The sequence below is a fragment of the Mauremys reevesii genome, linkage group 4, assembly GCF_016161935.1.
Source record: "Mauremys reevesii isolate NIE-2019 linkage group 4, ASM1616193v1, whole genome shotgun sequence".
In the NCBI taxonomy this organism is placed as follows: domain Eukaryota; kingdom Metazoa; phylum Chordata; order Testudines; family Geoemydidae; genus Mauremys; species Mauremys reevesii.
In genome coordinates, this window is record NC_052626.1 from 15,256,489 (window position 1) to 15,275,763 (window position 19,275).

Below are 19,275 nucleotides of genomic sequence, written 5' to 3' on the forward strand. Positions count from 1 at the left end.
TTGACATGTACAAGAAATGATATCCAATGGCTGGAAGACCATTGCTGAAAAGGCATGTGAAGTATAGACAGGGGAAAAAAAGCCACGCGCCTGGAAAACACTTCATTGCTTTTTTATTAGATGCACCCACAGTACAGAGCCTCTTGCACATGTGCAAAAGAGAAAGGATACACATTTATATCTGGGAGCACCATTGAGTTTGAGTTTGTTTCTTTAATAGCATTTTTAAGAAAGTAAACGATGTCCAAAGAATGACATTTTGAATCCAAGTCTTTAAGACCTGCTTCACTTTACCCAGAGGTGGAAGATTTTTCTTTTTATTCCCACCTTGCTGTAGCATAGAAGACATTTTCATAGTCTGGTTAGACCAGTCTATATATTTCCATAAGCAACTTTTCATATATAAAAAATGTTTTATTTCCCCACCCACCCAATAGTTTAACTGCATCTAGATTTAAAAACAGTAACGGACCACAGCATTCTTGGGGGGTGGGGAAGGGGAAAGAGTGGGAAATGAACTTTTGCTGCCCTCTCCTGCTTAAACAATGAAATACTAAAATATCAAGAAATCTATTACTCTAATGCTAATTTTTAAACAAAAAGCATGAGCAGGTCATTCTTTATACTACAATCAAAAAATAGGACAATGACAAGAAATGTATTGGTATTATTTATATTTGAAAAACCCCTCATCAATACATGAGGTTATGATTATAACGTATTTACAGTAAGTGATCCAAACAAATAAAAATAAACCTGTGTTCAGAGAGGTCATGATAGAATGTCTGTTTCTCTTGAACAGATGCTGCTGCTTCTGTGGCTAGTAAGCAGCACTTGGATAAAACTTCCTTATAAATCAAAATTAGCTGAATTTTGCTTCGAGGATACACAATCCTTTTATCCAGACTCTGAAAGGAAAATATTGGGGAATATAAAAAACTCACTGCCAATACCTACTAGAAAAACTAGTCTGTGGCTCATTGCACAGCTATTTTGGAAAGCTGATGAGCCACGATACAAAAATAAAAATATTAATGTGCAAATAAAAACATTCTTTCATCATGCCTGTTTATCACCCTCATTTTGTCACAGAGCAACTCTCAGTATTGAAAAAAGGGCATCTCTGCCTTCTAAGCCAGTTGTGTGCTCCCAATTGAAAGGAAAATGAGGTGCACTGGGGGAGGAAATATCTATCCAGTTCTCCAACTCTCCCACAAAACAATAAAAAAGCTTTTAAAGCTCATAATACATTTTCTTTTTCCATAGTGTAAGAGAGCCTGAGGCTATACTTACACATGTACAACATAAGTACAGCTGCTTCAATTCTAGCTCAAGCAGTTCTGGGCTCTGCATCCTGGATTGTTCCATATATAGAAGGAGGTAAAAATAAATTAAATCCTTCTATTTATGCTAACAAAACCAAAGATTAATTTACGGTAACCCTGCTTGCAAATACTCCAATGGCATTAGAGTACTTTTATTTAAAGCATTCAAAGATTTGGAAGAGAGACAAAAAACATTCAATAGCAATAAAAAGAAAACAATAAGGAAAGCTTGCAAGATGAAGAAAGCAATGCATGGTCAACTTAAAGTATGCAAGAAGAACTTTTACAGCTGTTACATCCCCATGCAATGCTCTAGTTTTGAAAATGTAGTTCATTACTTTTACCTGACAACATTCAATCCTTTCCCCTGTAACCAATATGGTACAAGACATGAGTGATCTCCCATCAACTGTAATGTTAGCAGTCTACAAAAAACTAACAAAAAAGTAGTTTCTCAAAACCATGAAGCAAACAAAATCACAAATGAACAGATGCACTGATCACTATTGACTTACGTCCATATGCTGCCTTTATCTTTGCATAAACCTCCCATGGACTCTAGTGGGACAGGAGCAGATTATTGCCTTTGGGTTGCAGCCAACAGTGGATTGCGTGGATTCTGTAGTACTACTATGGCAAGCGCTTCTTTAAGTACATCACAAAGTACAACCTCAGACTGACCTCACCTTTTTAGAGTTGCATGACTAACATCACATTACCTCATTCAATTTAAGAAACATTCCATTGTGGAAGTGAAAATCACTTTAGATACTCCCCAGTATCCCCCATTAGAGGTAATAAAATATTGCAACCAGTTAGGTTCTCATCCATTTTGTATCATCAATTCCAGTAGGTCATGCTGAAACCAAGAACATCCAAGAATGGTCAACACTCACCTAAATTCTAAGTACAGGACAAGGTGTCTTTTTCTAATGTCACATTATTTCTTTTCATTCCACCAAGCAGAAAAAAAAATGGAAACACCAAGATTTCTTCCCACCATAATAGTTCAACTGTTGACCATTTAACTCAGTCTTAGTCAGGCACGAGTTTAAATGCACCCTCTCATACAGCATGTTAATTTCAGACAGTCACACTACTAAATATAACCCCAACCTGTAGTAGAAACAAAAAGGCTGTCAAAAATCAAAGGGTTAAGGGACGATTTGTTATAAATTTATTTAATCTTCAGATCTGAGCTTGCACCTTTGTTCCAGCACTTTTAAAATAAAATGTTTCACTGACTATCTGCCAAGTTTACATTGAGTCCCAGTCAGTGTTCTTATAAGAGGCTTATATTAATCCCATTAAACCATATTGTGATGTTTTGTGTTGCATATGACTAGTTTACTTCTGTTCTTTTTTCAGAATTAACAGTGTCAAGTTTTTACAAAGTTGTTGCATTTACAACATCCAATGTGCAGACCCATGTGTACAAACTGTGACCTGATAATCCTGAAACAGTCAGTAAAATGGGATTGGATTCCTGCTCCCCTCCCATTTTTATTTTTTTTAATTTTTTTGCACCTGGAAACAAGAAAACCTCAAATTCTATTGTATATTTGAATGGCAGGAAGAAAAATATACAAGCTCATACTTATACTGTATTTCTATCAATGGCAACAGGTCATAAGTTCATGTTTGCAACTAACACAAAGACTCATGAACACCAAGTCAGCTTTATACCATAAATACTGCTGGATTGATGGTTTAGGATTATCAGCTCACTGTTGTCATATGTCTATAACAGTTCAAAAGCATCCTGGAGAAAAATCCTGAAACACATACCTTTCGGTATAAAATAATGCAACTGCATTAGCTAAATATATACTGTACATAAGTCTTATCAGCATTTTAACGATCAAAGATGTAAGATTCCACTTTCAAATACAAAGCAGATAGCCAATAATGCATACTTATAATACAGCCCTCTTGTTTTGCTTTTAAACAATTTGGTCACAATGCACCTTTGATATAAAAGCATTTTAAACTTTATTATTAATACTCAGGACATTAGGATTTCCAGAATTTTTTTTCAGTAGCATTTGTAGAACCACTTTTGGTAACAAATACAGTAGTTAGGAATGAGCATCCACTTCAGAATGCAGAAGTATATTATCCAGAATCCTTTCCAGCTAAAACCATAGGGCTGGCGCTGTGATGAGTAATAGTACTACAGTCACAAAAACACTATAGTATGTTTTTAGAGGCTACATCCTCTTTTGCTGGAATACTTTATAAATACATATTAAAAAGTAAGGCAACAACTCCAAACAGTCCAAACTGTTTGCTCAGCTCTGTTCCCAATTAGACCCATGACCACTGGAGATCAATTTCATGCTTGTACTGTTTAGCGTTTGTCGTTATAATTTCAAAATGGTCCAATAAAATGTATATAGTAATCATTTAGCCATTAGTATTACCAAAAGAGCTCTGGTATGTGTGTCCAATGACATGTAACTAATACTGGTTAGGTACTGAAGTTCATGGTGTTACTATTGCCCATTTTCAAAGGATTCAAGACAGTGTGGATTCACAATAAATTGATGCATTAATCTGAAATTTCCTTCCCTACTATGTTTATCATCTCTTTATTTTTACTCCTAATGTTTAAATTGAAGGAGTACCAGTGCTAGCCTGGTACCAGAAAGATACTCACACCAGTAAACAAAATCTTAGGGACCTATATTTTTCATGGCCCTGATCTGCATGGACATTCAACTTATGAAGATGTGCAAAAGGGAAAAAAACGTCAAATTACAGTAAAGTTATCCAGAGAAGGAGGATGTTACACAAACTCAAAAGGAAATGACAATCTTTTTTCTCTTTTACTATAAATACATTTAACAGTTTAGCAGAAAGGCAAGCTAAATTTAAGATTGTTCACATTTGAAAGTTGTATCATACTCTCTGCTAATGATAAATAAGGAACAGGTCCTGACAATGAAATTTTGACATAGCAATTTTCATCAACAGATCTTTGAAGACTGGATTTAAAGAAGGGTCAACACAATGATTATGTTGCAAAGTTCTGAGAAGTCCATCTGCTGTCCAAACTTTGGAGAAAAGTCCTTATTTTTTCCTTTACTTAGAGACAGTTATATACAGTGCTGTTGTAATAATGAAACAAATGTGAAATCTACTGTAAAGTTGCACAATACAGAAAACTGTTGCTCCATCTTCTACTACATAAATGTGTGACTCCACAGGTTAATAATGCTGCTTTGTTTCTTTTGTTAAGTTGGAATTATTCCATCACGTCTAAGACCTCTCTTTAACTCCAAATCCTCCAGTTTTTTCCACAGTTCTTCACGTTCCTTCTCTTTCTTCTTCTCACTAGCAGATAAAATAAAATGAAGTGTTAACAGCAAGGAAGCTTTAAAAGTACCTATCCAAAAATACTTATTTGATACAAGCTATGAGGAATAATTTTTCTAATGCACATGCATTTTTCCCTAATGTATATTTATTTTCAGTACACATTTTTTACTCCAAACTTTAGTTTATCTACATCAAAAATGCTGAACAAAACTAAGAGAAACAGAAGATGGGATATAATAAAAAAAGTTTAAAAATCTTTACTTATGTTAATTTTACAATAGAGCAAAAATAGCTAGTTCATATTAGAATTATATTAAAATATTTTATGGAGCAAATATATTACATTTCAGATTAATATATACTTTTTGGCCAAGTTCTATTTCACAATTTCAAGTTTATTTATTTGTTTAAAGAAGGATATTAGGGTCTCTCTTGCTTTCATTAAAGTTAAACCTAGCCTAGTCTCTCAAACAAGGCCAGATTAACTTCAGCAGTGCTCCATCCCAGTGTAGCTAGTGTGAATCCAGTTACAGGATCTGACCCTCATTCAATGCATTTGTCTTTATTCCTACTGAATCCCTACAAAATAATCTGTATGTTTGCTTTACCAACAGACTGCGCTGCCTAATTAGATAAAGGAATCAGAGTGACAAGACTGTAGTCCAACTGAGTTCTTGGGGAACTGAGTGGATGAGGTTTCAGGGGAAACCCAACAAAAATTAAAAAACTAAACTAGAACTTTCTTAATTTGTTTATTCTCTGAGTTCTCTCTCTTTGTCACTGGTTATTTGGAGTTAATATGGTCCTTATGCTATAATGTGGGGACATAATGTTGTAATTGCTTTTAAATAAGTATAAAATTAAGTCAATGTGTTCTGATAACAACTACAACACATGGAGTACGTATGGTCTTGATGCTACAAGTTGGGGAGAGCTTTCAATTTCTGCTTAAGTCACCTTGCAGGATCAGGTCCAATGGGAACATAAACATCATGGATATCTAGGGTACTGATATCTAGATTCCCAACTTGTCACATTGCAGAGTTTCTCAAAATATTCCACTGATTTAGAAGCTTTATTCTGGTACAACTTGCTACCTGGGAAATTCACCTCACTTAGACTGCATACATTTAGTCAAAAAGCAGTCATTTGGCCATATCTAACACCACCATTCTTGGTTAGAAACAAACATCTGTTTTCATCCATAATTTCTACTTTCATTACACATAGCTGCTGAAAAAAATTCAAAATTAAATATAAGAAATGGTGAATACACTTACCAGAAATTTATCATTATATTATCTAATCACTGTATCATATATCTTTTCTTTCTAAAATATTTCAGTAGGTTACCTCATTAGTTCACCTATGTTTGAACTATTATTATTCATTGACACTGAAAACTTTAGCCCTAACAAATTCTAAATAACTTGGCTATACATCAGTCTTATTTTTGTAAACTTTGTTCTATCGGGGAACCCAACATAAGTCTATTATAACTTATTTCTATTCCTAGGCCCTGATCCTGAGAGTAATCCCACTGAAGTCAATTGGACTGGACTACAATTCACCCAGGGGCGGCTCCAGGCACCAGCACGCCAAGATCGTGCTTGGGGTGGCAAGCCACGGGGGGCGCTCTGCTGGTCGCTGCGAGGGCGGCAGGCAGGCTGCCTTCAGCAGCATGCCTGTGGAGGGTCCACTGGTCCCGTTGCTCCGGCAGACCTCCCGCAGGCGTGCCGCCGAATCCGTGGGACCGGGGACCTCCCACAGGCAAGCCGCTGAAGGCAGCCTGCCTGCCGTGCTTGGGGCGGCAAAATACCTAGAGCCGCCCCTGAATTCACCTGTCCCCTTTGAAATGTGTGTTCTTACACCGGAATTTCATTCTGAGGGTTCCCATTATCAAGTTCTTACTGAACAATTTACCACTTCTACCTACAATACTCCTTACAAATACTAATGAATTTTGCACCAGCACTTAAGTAAACGAAAATCCAATCTCCTATGGAAAGATGTTCAAATACTTGCCCATGTTTGTCCACAGAACCCTAAGAAGTCTTTATCTCAGCAAACGGCGATTGTTTAATTGTTAATATTAAACATGGTTTAATATTTGAAGTTATCCCATTTTTTACATTCCAGTATATATATTAAAATAATAATTTATAAATAAATGTATTTAAAAGATCAGCACCAGCCCTAGATAAAGTAGAGGTCATGTAAACAAGTGCTAAGAAAGCTCTTCCACACAGTCATTACCTGCAACATACGTGCTATGGCAGGGTCTGATCCTGTGAAACTCTGAATGCCTCATGAGATAAAAAGTCCCTCCAGCATCCATCGATTTCAGCAGTAGCTGAGGCTTCTCAGAACCTTCCTGGATCAGACCCCTAGTCCTAGGATTCTGTGTTGCACACACTACAAACTGTACAGTGATGATGTCAGCTAATCTGACAGACTGAACCTTGTCTACCAGGGCCTGAACAAAAACCATCAAGTCACCTACAATTTGGCTCAGGTTTAAACCCAGGACTCCAGAAATAACATGTTAGTGCAGTCATTAATCCAGGGCACCATCTAACCCATCAATTACAGATTTTTAAATGTATACAACATTGTATTTTATTATATATAAAAGCAAAGCTAATCAAAAGGAAGGTGAACTATGAACCTGGTCACATAATTCAACAGTATCATGGCCTCCAAAAGACTTCAGAGGCTATACTAACCTAACAAGGTTTGATGACATACAGTACCCTTCACTTTGCTTGTGGGAACCCCGAGTCACACAAAAGGCATGACTTAAACGAAGTCGCAAACTGCTCGGAGTTCCCGAAGTTTCCTCATTTTTTTCACCTGCCGCTTTGGATAAGCTGAAATTTTAGACAGAAGACGATGCACTATAATTGGAGAATGAAGATTAAGGAAAATAGACAAAAAACATTTTACTAGGGTGCAACTAATGATTGTATGAATGGTGCATCTACTGGATCCTGCACGCTAAAGGACTCAGCTATATCAAGATCCGTGAAAAAGGAAAAACTGAAAGGGCTGAAAGGTGCCACTTAGGCTTAAGACCACATGCAGGATAAGTAGGATGGGTCTTATGGTGAGTCACGTGTTGAGGAAATCCCTCATGTCCAACCTCCACCCTTTTTGAAGCCTTTAAGCAAAGTGATATCTTTAAACCCTTGTTCTTCTTTTATTACTGAAAATCTTGATACATTTAAGTCTTTTGGAATGTGGTGCCAAAAGGAGTTCTGTGAGGAATGTAGATCCACAAGCTATGCAACGGGTACTGTATTTCATAGGGGAGAAAACAACCACCTATTCATGATATTATCTGGCATCTTGCAAGGAGAAGGCTAATGAGCATGCAGAAAAAAATGAGGCATTGCAATCAATTATGTGTGAACTTATGCAATCACAGCAAAATGTGAGGAAAAAATTAAACAGCAGGCCTTATGCACAGCTGACAAAAAAGCTTTAAAAAGTTACCGCTGACGATCTGACTTGTAAGTGGCTGTCAGCTCGTCAAACATGGTGCTGTTCATTTCCATAAACGCCTTCAACACGTTGTAGACTAAAGCCACAATAGCCCTGTGAAATACAAAAAAAAGATAAGGAATCTATTAGTTTCAGCTGAAATTGAATAAGAACAAAAATAATTTACACACTTCCCTGAACTTTTCTTATTGGAACTGCTGAACCTGATACTAATCTCCTACTAGTTATAGTGATGTAACTTCTTTGACTTCAGTGAAGTTACTCCTAATTAACATAACAATCAGGCTCTCATCACTTTTTATCATTTAAATGGAGAGAACAAATCCCCACCTGTTACAGGTAACAACAGACAGCTAGCACATACAACTGCAGATACTTCACCAAGCAGTGCAGCAATTCTGAATGTAATCCAATGATCAGAATTGTTATTCTAGCAGAAGTAATTAAAATCTAAATATCAAATGTGAATGATGCACAGAAAAAAGGTTCAATAGATGCCTTTGAATAGAGTATGAATCTCTCAAAGTAAAGAACCCAAGTATGAGATATGTGAAAGATTCCCTTGGATTTGTACGTTTCATGATCATTTCACTTTAGTACATGTAAAAAGAAAACAAGTCCATTGGAAAAAGAAAAAATCTTTGAGGAAGAATTCTAAGAAACAAAACTTTACTTTATCACAAATTTTCACAGTACAGGCCTGAATAAGGAGTGCAGTGTGCATGCTAAAAATGATCCCAGCATTACATTTTGTGATGTGATTACTAAATGCTATCCACCAACCCCCAGACATGTTCTGTGACCCAGGTAGTAAATGGATGACATCTAATTATAACTGTACATATAATTAAATGTTTCCCTAAACCAGTGGTTTTCAAACTCTTTTTCTGGCAACCCAGTTGAAGAAAACTGTTCATGCCCATGACCCAACAGAGCTAGGGATGAGGGGTTTCGGGTGTGGGAGGGGGGCTTAGGGCTGGGGCAAGGGGTTGGAGTGTGGGAGGGGGTCAGGATTCTGGACTGGAGGTACGGGTTCTGGGCTGGGGCCGGGGATGAGCGGGTTGGGGTGCAGGAGGGGGCTGGGGCAGGGGCAGGGGATTGGGGCATGAGCTTATGTCCAGCAGCTCCTGGTCAGCGGTGCAGCTGGGATGCAGAGGCAGGCTTCCAGCCTATCCTGGCACCACCGACCACACTGCGCCCCGGAGGCGACCAGCAGCAGGTCCGGCTCCTGGGTGGAGGCGCACAAGCAGCTCTACACGGCTCTTGCCTGCAAGCACCATCCCCCCAACTCCCATTGGCCGGACCTGCTGCTGGCCACTTCCGGGGTACAGCGTGGTGTCAGAACAGGTAGGGACCACTAGTTCTTACTGGCCAGCTGCCAGGGTCCCTGGGTGCTCAGCAAGGTGACTCAGTGCCTTGCATTCCACAACCCAGTACTGGGCTGCAACCTGAATTTTGAAAACCACTGCCCTAGACTACTGTACACACACACACAAATAGGACAGGTACATCATCCTGATCATGTCAAGATGAAAATGTCTTTTTTTAATAGTGTACAGCAGCAGTGGAGTTTGAGAATGTAGGTTCTCTCTATATTGGCAAATAACTTGGATCTCGCTGTGAGCTAACTGTTGATTAATACTGACTTAATAGCTGCCATTTGAATACACTTCTAAATATAATCTACTGAAATGTGTGTGCACCGGCTAATGTTTACAAAAATGCTGCTGCCAATGATTATATGACACCACTCAAAATATTATTATGTATCTACAGAGATGTCTTAAGATCAAGGGGTATGTCCAGGCCAATTTACAATCAGACTTATCCTGTAAACCAGTTTATAGAAATGTATTGACAGAGCATTAGAAACGTTTGGTGCCTGACATTTTTTCTTGGTAATTATGCAATATTTTATTTCTATTGTTTTTGTATTTATGATGAAAAAATAACTACAAAAATTTAAAAAATATTACATTAGCTGCCTTAACATATTTTGGAAATAAAACAATTTGCACTGCTGCTTTTATCCTACAGAGTTCAGATTTTGTGCATGTCTCAGATAATTTAACAACATTCTGAGCCAAATTCAGCTCTGGTTTAAATCCCATTGGCTTTAATAGAGTGGCCTCTGTTTACATCAAGTCTGAATTTGGTGCTATTTCATGTTTTCTTTATCTGGAATTTCCGGGGTTGAATATATAGGTGGACAGATGAAAGAGAATGCCAAAACTTACGGATTCCAGTGTTCTTTGGAAATCCTATAAAGACTGGAAAACATGATGGGAAGTATAACGTTGGAGTTCTCTTCTATCAAACTCATGATGTATTCATTATTCCAATAATATAGCGCCCTTTCTGCCACCTTTGATGGGGAGGGAGGAACAAAACCCATTAGCAAAAAATCCGTTATCTACAAATTTGTTATATTTTACAGAAAACATGCCACAAAACAAATAGCATCAGAGCCAATCAATGGGTTATCATTACTTTCTAAATGAAATCTCTATTTTATCCAGGGCATAACTTGTTTTAATGTAAGGTGGTCTTTTAAGGTAAATATAAAATAAAATTAAAACATGATTAATGTTAAAATTAATCTGTAAGTATTCAGTCTCTGATTTCATTGTAATTTCTTATTTGGTGAAAGGTTACGTTGAACTAAAATCTATTTGGATCACTTTTATGGTCAGAGTCATATGACCTGAACCCAGGGTAAGTGCAGAGTACCTGCTGAGGCTTGCTTCAAATCCTTGTCTCCCAGAGAAATCAAAGGGAGCCAAGAGTATGGAGTATCTCACAAGAGATGCTCAACACTTGGCAGGATTGAAGCCCAGGGCAAGAGGGGGTTGGGCTAAGGTGGCTTTAAGCTAGGATTGCACCCTCCTGATTCTAGGCTACTCTAGGGGCTAGAGCAGCTGCTGGGATAATTCAGACTGCCCTGAGGGGCTCTCTGAGTTGCAGCAGCCTCCATGCCTACCCCGACAGGTAAGGAGCATTGCTTAGAATCACTGAAGCACTGCATCCTGTCACCTTGCCTCTAACACGCCCTTTCCCCCAACCCACCTTAGCCCTCCTTTACCTTGAGATGCAAGTTTTGTGCTGTTATGTGAATGGACTCTAAGATCTCACCCTTGGAGTCTCATCTTTTTTCTATTTCAATCTTCCCTGAGTGTAGGGACTGCTACTGTAACAAACCCGTCCATGGATATACAAATAGTAAGTATGTTCTAATCAGTACAATGCAAACTCAGCATTTAGGCGTCTGTTTTGTATATTCCCAAGCTCTTAGAAACTATATGCCTGTTCTTAAAAAATGTACTTGTATTACTGACCTGAAAATGAGGACTCGAAACACACTTGGCAATTTGTTTAAATAAAGGTTCCTGAATTTTGACAAATTGTGAAGGTTCAATCACATCCAAGATCTCCTCCAGCTCCCCAAGGAACATGACCTAGACACAAGTAATTGTTAAATTCAGAACTCCTCAACTCTTGTATTTGCAATTTATTGGCTAAGTTTTCAACCAGGTCTCAACCCATGCTCTAATTCTACAGGCACAAACAACAGAATGTAGTCATCCACTTTATTTACTGATGAAGTCAGATAGTTAAGATATCTAAATGTCAGGATTTGCCCCCCACAACTCACAGCAGGTGCAAAATTAGAGAACAAGTTTTCAAAATTTTGCACTCTAAGACTAAACACAATTAAACAACGGGAACCAATTTCTGTAGCTAATTTGCAATGAACTTAGAGCTAACCATAGTTGTATTCATACAGCAATAGGCATGTTTCTGTAGGTTACAAGCGTTATAACCCCCCCCCCTCCCCCCGTCCCCACTCCCAAAAAAAAAAAAAAATTAGGCCCTAATCCTGCACACACCTTTCACATCCATATGACATATTTGTTCCTCTGGGGACAGAGAGGTTCAAATGACTCTGAAGTGCTGAAGGATTTGTTAAACAGTAATGGCTGCTAAGTGGGAGAGTGAACATAAGTAAGAGGGAGAAGACAAGACTACATTCGAATCATGGTTTAAAAAGAGGAAGGAAAGCCTTTGACCTGCAAGGTGTTGAACATCCTCAACTTCTATTAGCTTCCATTCTCAGCATCTCATAGTATTAAATCCCAAACTGAGTGACTAATTCTATACTCAGTAGTTCCTGGATCTTGCCTCTGATCTATTATTATTTGCTGAACACCAACACATGCTTAGTGTTCTATTTACAGATTATAATGTATGGTCTTTGCCCTAAGGAATTTACAGATGACACTGGGTACCTGGGGTGAATTCCTGGTCCCAGTGAACACAATGGCAAAACTCTCATTGACTTCAATGGGCCAGGATTTTACCTGCTAATTAAAGGATTCATCTTTAATTGCTTGTCTTTTGGGACAACAAAGATGCTCATGTTGTGCCCATAAATATCAGTGTGTAAACTCAGATTTGCAAAATCAGGTAATCATGCAACTAATTGCCAATCTACGTTAGAAGCTAAAATACCTCTAGCCCAACTCTGAAAATGTAGGCTTGACACAAACTGCTGCAACTTGTAATAGAATTTTTCCACATAAATCCACAACATTCACTTTTGCTCTCTTTATATGAAGAGCCACTCCCTCGTGAAAGAACACTTATATTGGCATACTACAATATAATGCTTAACTTGCCAAAAGAGCTGATGACTATCATCAGCTTGACACCTCTCTTTATTGTCAAAATTATGTCCAACACAGGACAGTCTGAACACAGATAATCACCTGTAGGAGCTAAACAGACACCAAAATCCACAATAGCATTTAAGAGTTGTCTATATTATTTACCTGAAACTCTCTGGATGTTCCTGGGAGAAAAGTATCTTTAACATTTATCTGTAGAACTATCAAACGCCTTTACTGAAGTCTTAACAGCAACATAGAACTTACCTCTTTCTGACTGCAGGTTTTCGGCCAGAATTTCATTAAACCTCTAATGACCTGAATTACAAATGAGAAAGCAAATTTTACATTAAATTTTACAATTTCACAGCTGGGAAAACTGAATGTTTAAGATATAAAAAAACAACCAAAGAAATATTTACTGGCTCTGTGAGTGAAGGATCTTTCTCCAGAAACTGTACTATACAATATGCCAGCTGTGAAGGGGGAAAAATATATACACATGAAATTATGACATTTTTACTGAGAACTCAAAAGACATGTTCAGTATTAAAAAGAACAAGGAATCAGAACAGCTCATTATGCATATTATTCTAAATCGTAAATCCTATTTTAAACCGTGCGTCAGCGGAATTTGCAACTGCATCCAAAGCTGCAGCTAACAGCAAAGAACAAACAAACAAACGAAAAGTGAAGAAAGAATATGTCCAAGTACATTTTGAAACCATTTGAACTTTATGGGTTCCAACTGTACTCATGTAAGCAACATTTTGAAAGGCTCATTGTTCTGCGAATGTGTTTCTTTTACACTTTTAGCAGCATCAGCATCATGACAACTTACATGAGATGAGCCAACACAGTCAAAAATTGGCACAAAAGACTAAGAAACCAAGGCCAGAGTGCAGAAATTAGGATCAATTTAGAGCCAAAGTGCAAATAGGGTGAGTGTGTAAAGAATTACCAAGATAGAAAGACTAGAGAGATGACAGTGCAAGAGACAAAAACAACAACTGAGACCTCTAGTTGCAGAATCAGGGCCTGGATGAGTGGGGAAGATAGCCTCATTAGAGGGGAAGAAAGATTGTGAGTCTGGAGGAAAGCCTCCAGAGTTTCAGTGCTAGACAATATCTTACAAGTATACAAAGGTTATCTGAAACCCAGATATCTATCTATAAATTCCACCAGATTTATTCTACAAAATGCATTAAGTCTACCAAATACTTATCTGTTTCATTTTTATTCCCCATGACAAAAGTTTTCTGCAGGGTTTTTTTTTTTTTCCTTCATTTAGAAGATGTTTTTGGCTAAGCAAAAGATTTCCAAAGCAATCAAGCATACTGTTCTGTTTTAACCAAGCAGAATATGTTTTTTATAATTTCTACCTGTGCATGGAAGAGTGATAAACTCCTGACAGTATGTAAAGGAATCAGCACCTTCACCAGAAACTGTTTATGCTCTGCTTTAAGAGGTAAAGCAAAACCATTGATAATACTAGAAATAAGAAAAGAAACATTGATTAGTGACATCACAGAAAATTTACTTGTGGTCTGAACAAGTAGTTTTTATCAAAGTAATTACACAAGAAGACAGACTGCAGGTATTATCCTAATATGTGCTGAACTTTTGCACTAGCCACTGTTCAAGGTACAGTTCATTCTAGTCATTGCTATATAGTAGTTATGCTCTGACATGAGAATAACTATGTGATCAGTCATATAGTTTTGTTGCCTAATATGTATGACCGTGCCTATTTGTTTGGTAAATTAATGAGTTTAAAGGTGCTCTTTGGCAACTGACTGTTGAACTAACTACAATTAGACTGACTAGCAACCCACTGAAACCAACACACTAATAACTGTTTAGTGTGCTCAAACAAAATTTGCAATGTACAAGTCAGAATGAAGTGCACAACGAACAATGTAAGAAAAAACTGTACTTTGTAATGTGCACACAAATCCTCTTTGCAAAGAGGTATGCTAAAACTTAATCTGTGCTTAAAGTTAAGCATGTGCACAGGTCTGTTTTCAGGATCAGAGCTTAGGGTTATATTTTCCATTGACCCCTGAAATTTTCAGCATAGCTGTCTGAGATGGATTATTATATAAAGATTAATTTACCTTCCTAATATTTCCAGCAGTTCAGCTACACCATTGAAGTGTTCAGTTTCATAAACAAACCTATCAAATAAAGTTTAAAAAAATTAATAAATATATAGTTTCTTAAAACATTTATAACCCAACAACCGTTTCCCCCAAAAACTTACCGTAGAAAAATATTGTTAATCTGTTTTCGGATAAATGCTCTAAGACCAAGAAACTTGCCATAAATTCTGTGTAAGACTGTTTTTAGGTAGTCCCGTTCTCGAGGGTCTTCACTGTCAAACAGCTCCAAAAGCTGTTGTAAAAGAAAACATAATTTAAGAATCAGATGACTAATAAGAAATGTGAATTGGCTTTATTTTAAAATTCGTATACAGTTTACATACGATGAGCTAGACTGCATATGTGTGAGGGCACACAACTGCCACACAAATTTGTTGCCTTCATTCTTAACAAAAATAAAATAAATACACAATAAAAACTCTGTATTAAAAGAATTAAAATCTAAATAAATTAAAATAAAACTTTTGACAAATACAGAAACTGAAAAGGAGCTAATTAAACTCAAAAGGAGTCAACACAGAGATGAGGTATTCAGTCAACTGTGTGAAGACCAGCCAATGCACTCTGTAGAAAATGTACTGTGGAGTGTTTATAACTCAAGTTGCCACAGTCAAGCCTGTAAATATATGAAAACATTTATCAATTATTCCAATTCTTTCTTGTTAAGCAGAGGACTTGGACTGGTGACATTTCAGAGATAGAAAAAAAAAAAAGAGTTTAGTTGCAAAATATGAATACCAATTCATTAACACAGTCATGTCAATTTAATACCCAAAATTTTTAAGGGCCTGAACTGAGACAGGCATACACTGTACCTATATGTAATGCATGACTTTTGAGCCCACTTGTGTTTTATGAACACTACCAACTCTCTCAAGCTGTTTTTTCTATTTTTAATTCAATTCAAAACTTTTAAACAAACAGTTTGATGTTTGGTCAGGGGTTTTAAATATTATCCTCTAAGGAAGAGCTTCCCTTTCCCTATTGATTCCATCATCTCTCCTACATGCATCACTCCCACCACCCACAGTTGTTTACGGTTCTGTATGTATACTTTATCTTATGTTGATTTCACAGTAGTTGCACTTAAAACATTTCTTTGATTCTACAATCTATTGGGTTGAGATAACACCTCAGTGCTTAATATGGGGAATACCAATAAAACTGGTGATCTCTCACAAATCAGAGGGGTTTTTTTCCAGTGCACCTATGGTATGCTCCTTGTTGCTGGGACCATGTTTTTCTTAATTGTGTCTAAAATGTCACATCACCACCTTTGATCTGAACAACAATAACTACAATAATAAAAAATATGTGCAGATATAGAAGTGTTACAGACAATGTATAGTTAGTGGAGGGAAAAATCTAATAAAATGTAGTATTTACATAGAAAATAGTAATCTAAAAATAGTTAAAGAAACTGTATAATTGGGCTCCTGATTTTAGTCAGCCACAAGAAATTGCAGGCACTTTGAAAAGTTCTCTAAAAAAGGAAAAGGAAAATCACAGTTTAAATAGATCCTTTTCAGCTGTTCAGTGAATATTAATTAACATATGGTTTTAGGGCATGTTACTGTATATACTTAGAAGGAAAAAAACAGCACAATCATATTATGATTGGCAAAAAACATTAAACTCTGACTTCAAGAGTATAATATTCTTATGTTTAAGAAGACATATCTAAGCAGATAGTGGAAGCTACAACACAACAACAGTGTGTTGTCAAAACAAAGTGGATGGGGGGGACCGACCAAGAGTGAAAAGAAAAATAATTCAATGTGACAATTCAAAACACACTTCAGAACATAGGCAAGGCTTCCAGAAGAAAGCAAATATTTAGAGCCTTGGCAATTGAAATCATCTGCTCTGACCATAATAGACAGGATTTGGAGTGAAATAAAAAAAATAGATAAGGAAATCCCAAAGTGACAAAAATAAATAAAGCAGTGTATTGTTGACAACTAGGAGGAGTTGTCTCCCATTTGTACGAAGTACAAAGACTGTTCTCCAAAGAGCTGTGTCTGTTAATCAAAAGCTACCAGTGGAAACAAAACATTAAGTTGAATGGTAGAAAACAAACTCAAATTGCCTTAGATTTACTGAATAGTTTACTTGTGTTTGATGGTACTGTACTTATTAACTGTCCCTTTAATATAAAAACATTAGTTACTTGGGCACAGATTTTTAAAGGTATTTCAGAATTGCTTCACTCAGCATTGCAATGCCTAACTGATTTAGGAGCCTAAATCTCATTTTCTTAAATGAATTAGGCACTTAGGAGTGCAAATCCCATCAACTATTAATGGAATTTTGGCTTCTAAGTGCCAAAATCACTTTTGAAAGTGATATTTAGGCTCCTAAATCAGTTTGGCTTTGCAACATGAGTGCAGTAATGCCTAAATACCTTTAAAAATCTGGACCCTGATCACATAATACTTGTAATTCAAGGCTCTAATCCTGTAAAGAGATGCATACGTGCAGGTCACTTTGCCTGGACAGAGACTAAACATTGATAGGGCTCTGCACAGGGATCAACCTACAACTATCTTTGCAGGATTGGGGTCTTATATGACAGATGCTTGTAATGGGATGACTCACCATTAATTTACATGTTCCTACGGAACTAAAATATTAAAGTCTGGTATACTCAATCATTATAAATAGCTGCATATAACCCCCATCCTACACACACACACAAATCACAACTTTAAACAATTTCTACAATCAAAGGTCAACAACAGGTCAGCCAATCTTATCAGATTTCAATTAGGTGTCTTTTTAAGATAACATCTTGATTTTTTGTTGATATATTTGAGATGGACTGCCTTTTATCCAGAACACCCTCCGCCCCCCAAATTTGTAATTTGACATTTCTCTCATAGTGATGGAAGGTTCTAACAATTTAAAAATAATATTGCTCTCTTTTACAAGGCAAACACTGTATGTATCAAATCTCTTATCTGCAGAAATTAAGGTAATCTGAAACATCAATTCTAATGATCAGATTTCAGATGAGTGGAAAATAGTATGTCACAGGCCCCATTTCATAGTCACATCCAGCTGGAAAGGTGGACTGATATTAAGTAGTAAAATAATATTTTTTTCCGATAACCTTAGTGATGTGTGTTCAATATTGCAGATTCCCCATGACCCCAGACTCTTGTACTTGCACTGATTTCATTCAATTCTATACTACGTAGGTTCTTGTACTGCCATCATCACTGTAATATCAGAGTGCCTTCCACTAGCGCATTATAAAAAGTGACTAACAACTGTCACATGAGGTTCATTCTCTGTCTCATCCTTTCCTCAAGGGGAAAACTGTACTTGCAGCGTACTAGTATGTTTTGGCAGAGTTTTTTGCTCTGTGTTGACATAAGAGAAGGAGTGCATCTTGCAGTTAGAATGAATGGTGGTGAGGTCTGTGACAGTCTTTCATTTGTGGGAGTTTGTTCCACAGTCTTAGATTGGCCCTTGCAAAAATTCTGTCTCCTGCACAGGTGAGCTTTACGCTTGTCGCATTATTGCCATCATAGTCCTGAACACCCTTATGGGCTTAGGCTGTTTTAGTGTAACTTCTCTTATCTCTATGGCACTTGTTTCACTATTTATTCTGCATCCACATATTGCACATTTTCTTTTCAACAACAATCACAGCATTCTCCTTGTACAATTCAGGGTATAAAAGAGAGTGAAGATAGGTACAGGTTCAAGACCTGTGGTTTAGAACATTCAAGTCTGTGACAGATGCATGTGAGCTTCCTAACTGTTTTACTGCTTTGGATAGTTCCATAGCTTGTGATGATTAATACAGTGTTCCCTGCAGTGAAGGATATGAAATGGCAATTTCATGAGGGAAATTATGAGTTTTGTCAGCTGTGCTAGAGAGGTTATACACAAAATCACTATGTTGAATTAGTTCTGCCCTAAAAGAAAAAACAAAACCCCACCAAATTACACACATACATAAATAACTGCCTTCCCTTCCAAAAAATTCTGAATCTCACCTAAGGTAGAAAATAGCAGGAAATGTTGCAGATACAACAGGATTTTAACTTTTTGACTGCGAATTGGTTGTACAGGCAAAATATTTAGATTTTCAGTTTTATTGCACAGATCCTCTTGGAAAACATTGTTTAGGCTTGTCAGTATCAATGTCAATTACAGGGCTCAAAACATAGTAAAAAGACATGTTCTGATATATGATGTCCAATTTGTCTTTAGGTTTTAACAAAATAACAAAGGGTTATTTTTAAGGACAGGTTGAATGATTTCCATAATTTGCATGATTATGATTAT

General features: G+C 37.0%; 1 protein-coding gene across 9 annotated transcripts in view; it reads right to left on the reverse strand.

Annotated features, from left to right (window-relative positions):
• Window positions 1-657: 657 nt before the first annotated feature.
• Window positions 658-19,275, reverse strand: part of PPP2R5E (protein phosphatase 2 regulatory subunit B'epsilon) — a 136,416-nt gene continuing 117,798 nt past the window's right edge. For 7 of the 9 annotated variants that reach the window (XM_039535010.1, XM_039535014.1, XM_039535011.1 and 4 more), the window contains 10 exons: window positions 15,078-15,208; window positions 14,932-14,991; window positions 14,197-14,305; window positions 13,237-13,290; window positions 13,082-13,132; window positions 11,486-11,605; window positions 10,388-10,515; window positions 8,142-8,243; window positions 7,373-7,516; window positions 658-4,661 (listed from right to left, as the gene is read on the reverse strand). In XM_039535010.1, the coding sequence (XP_039390944.1) occupies window positions 4,562-4,661; window positions 7,373-7,516; window positions 8,142-8,243; window positions 10,388-10,515; window positions 11,486-11,605; window positions 13,082-13,132; window positions 13,237-13,290; window positions 14,197-14,305; window positions 14,932-14,991; window positions 15,078-15,208 (999 nt within the window). In that variant the 3' untranslated portion in view covers window positions 658-4,561. The remainder of the gene's footprint in view (window positions 4,662-7,372; window positions 7,517-8,141; window positions 8,244-10,387; window positions 10,516-11,485; window positions 11,606-13,081; window positions 13,133-13,236; window positions 13,291-14,196; window positions 14,306-14,931; window positions 14,992-15,077; window positions 15,209-19,275) is intronic. The other 2 variants (XM_039535016.1, XM_039535015.1) reach the window with 2 other exon arrangements.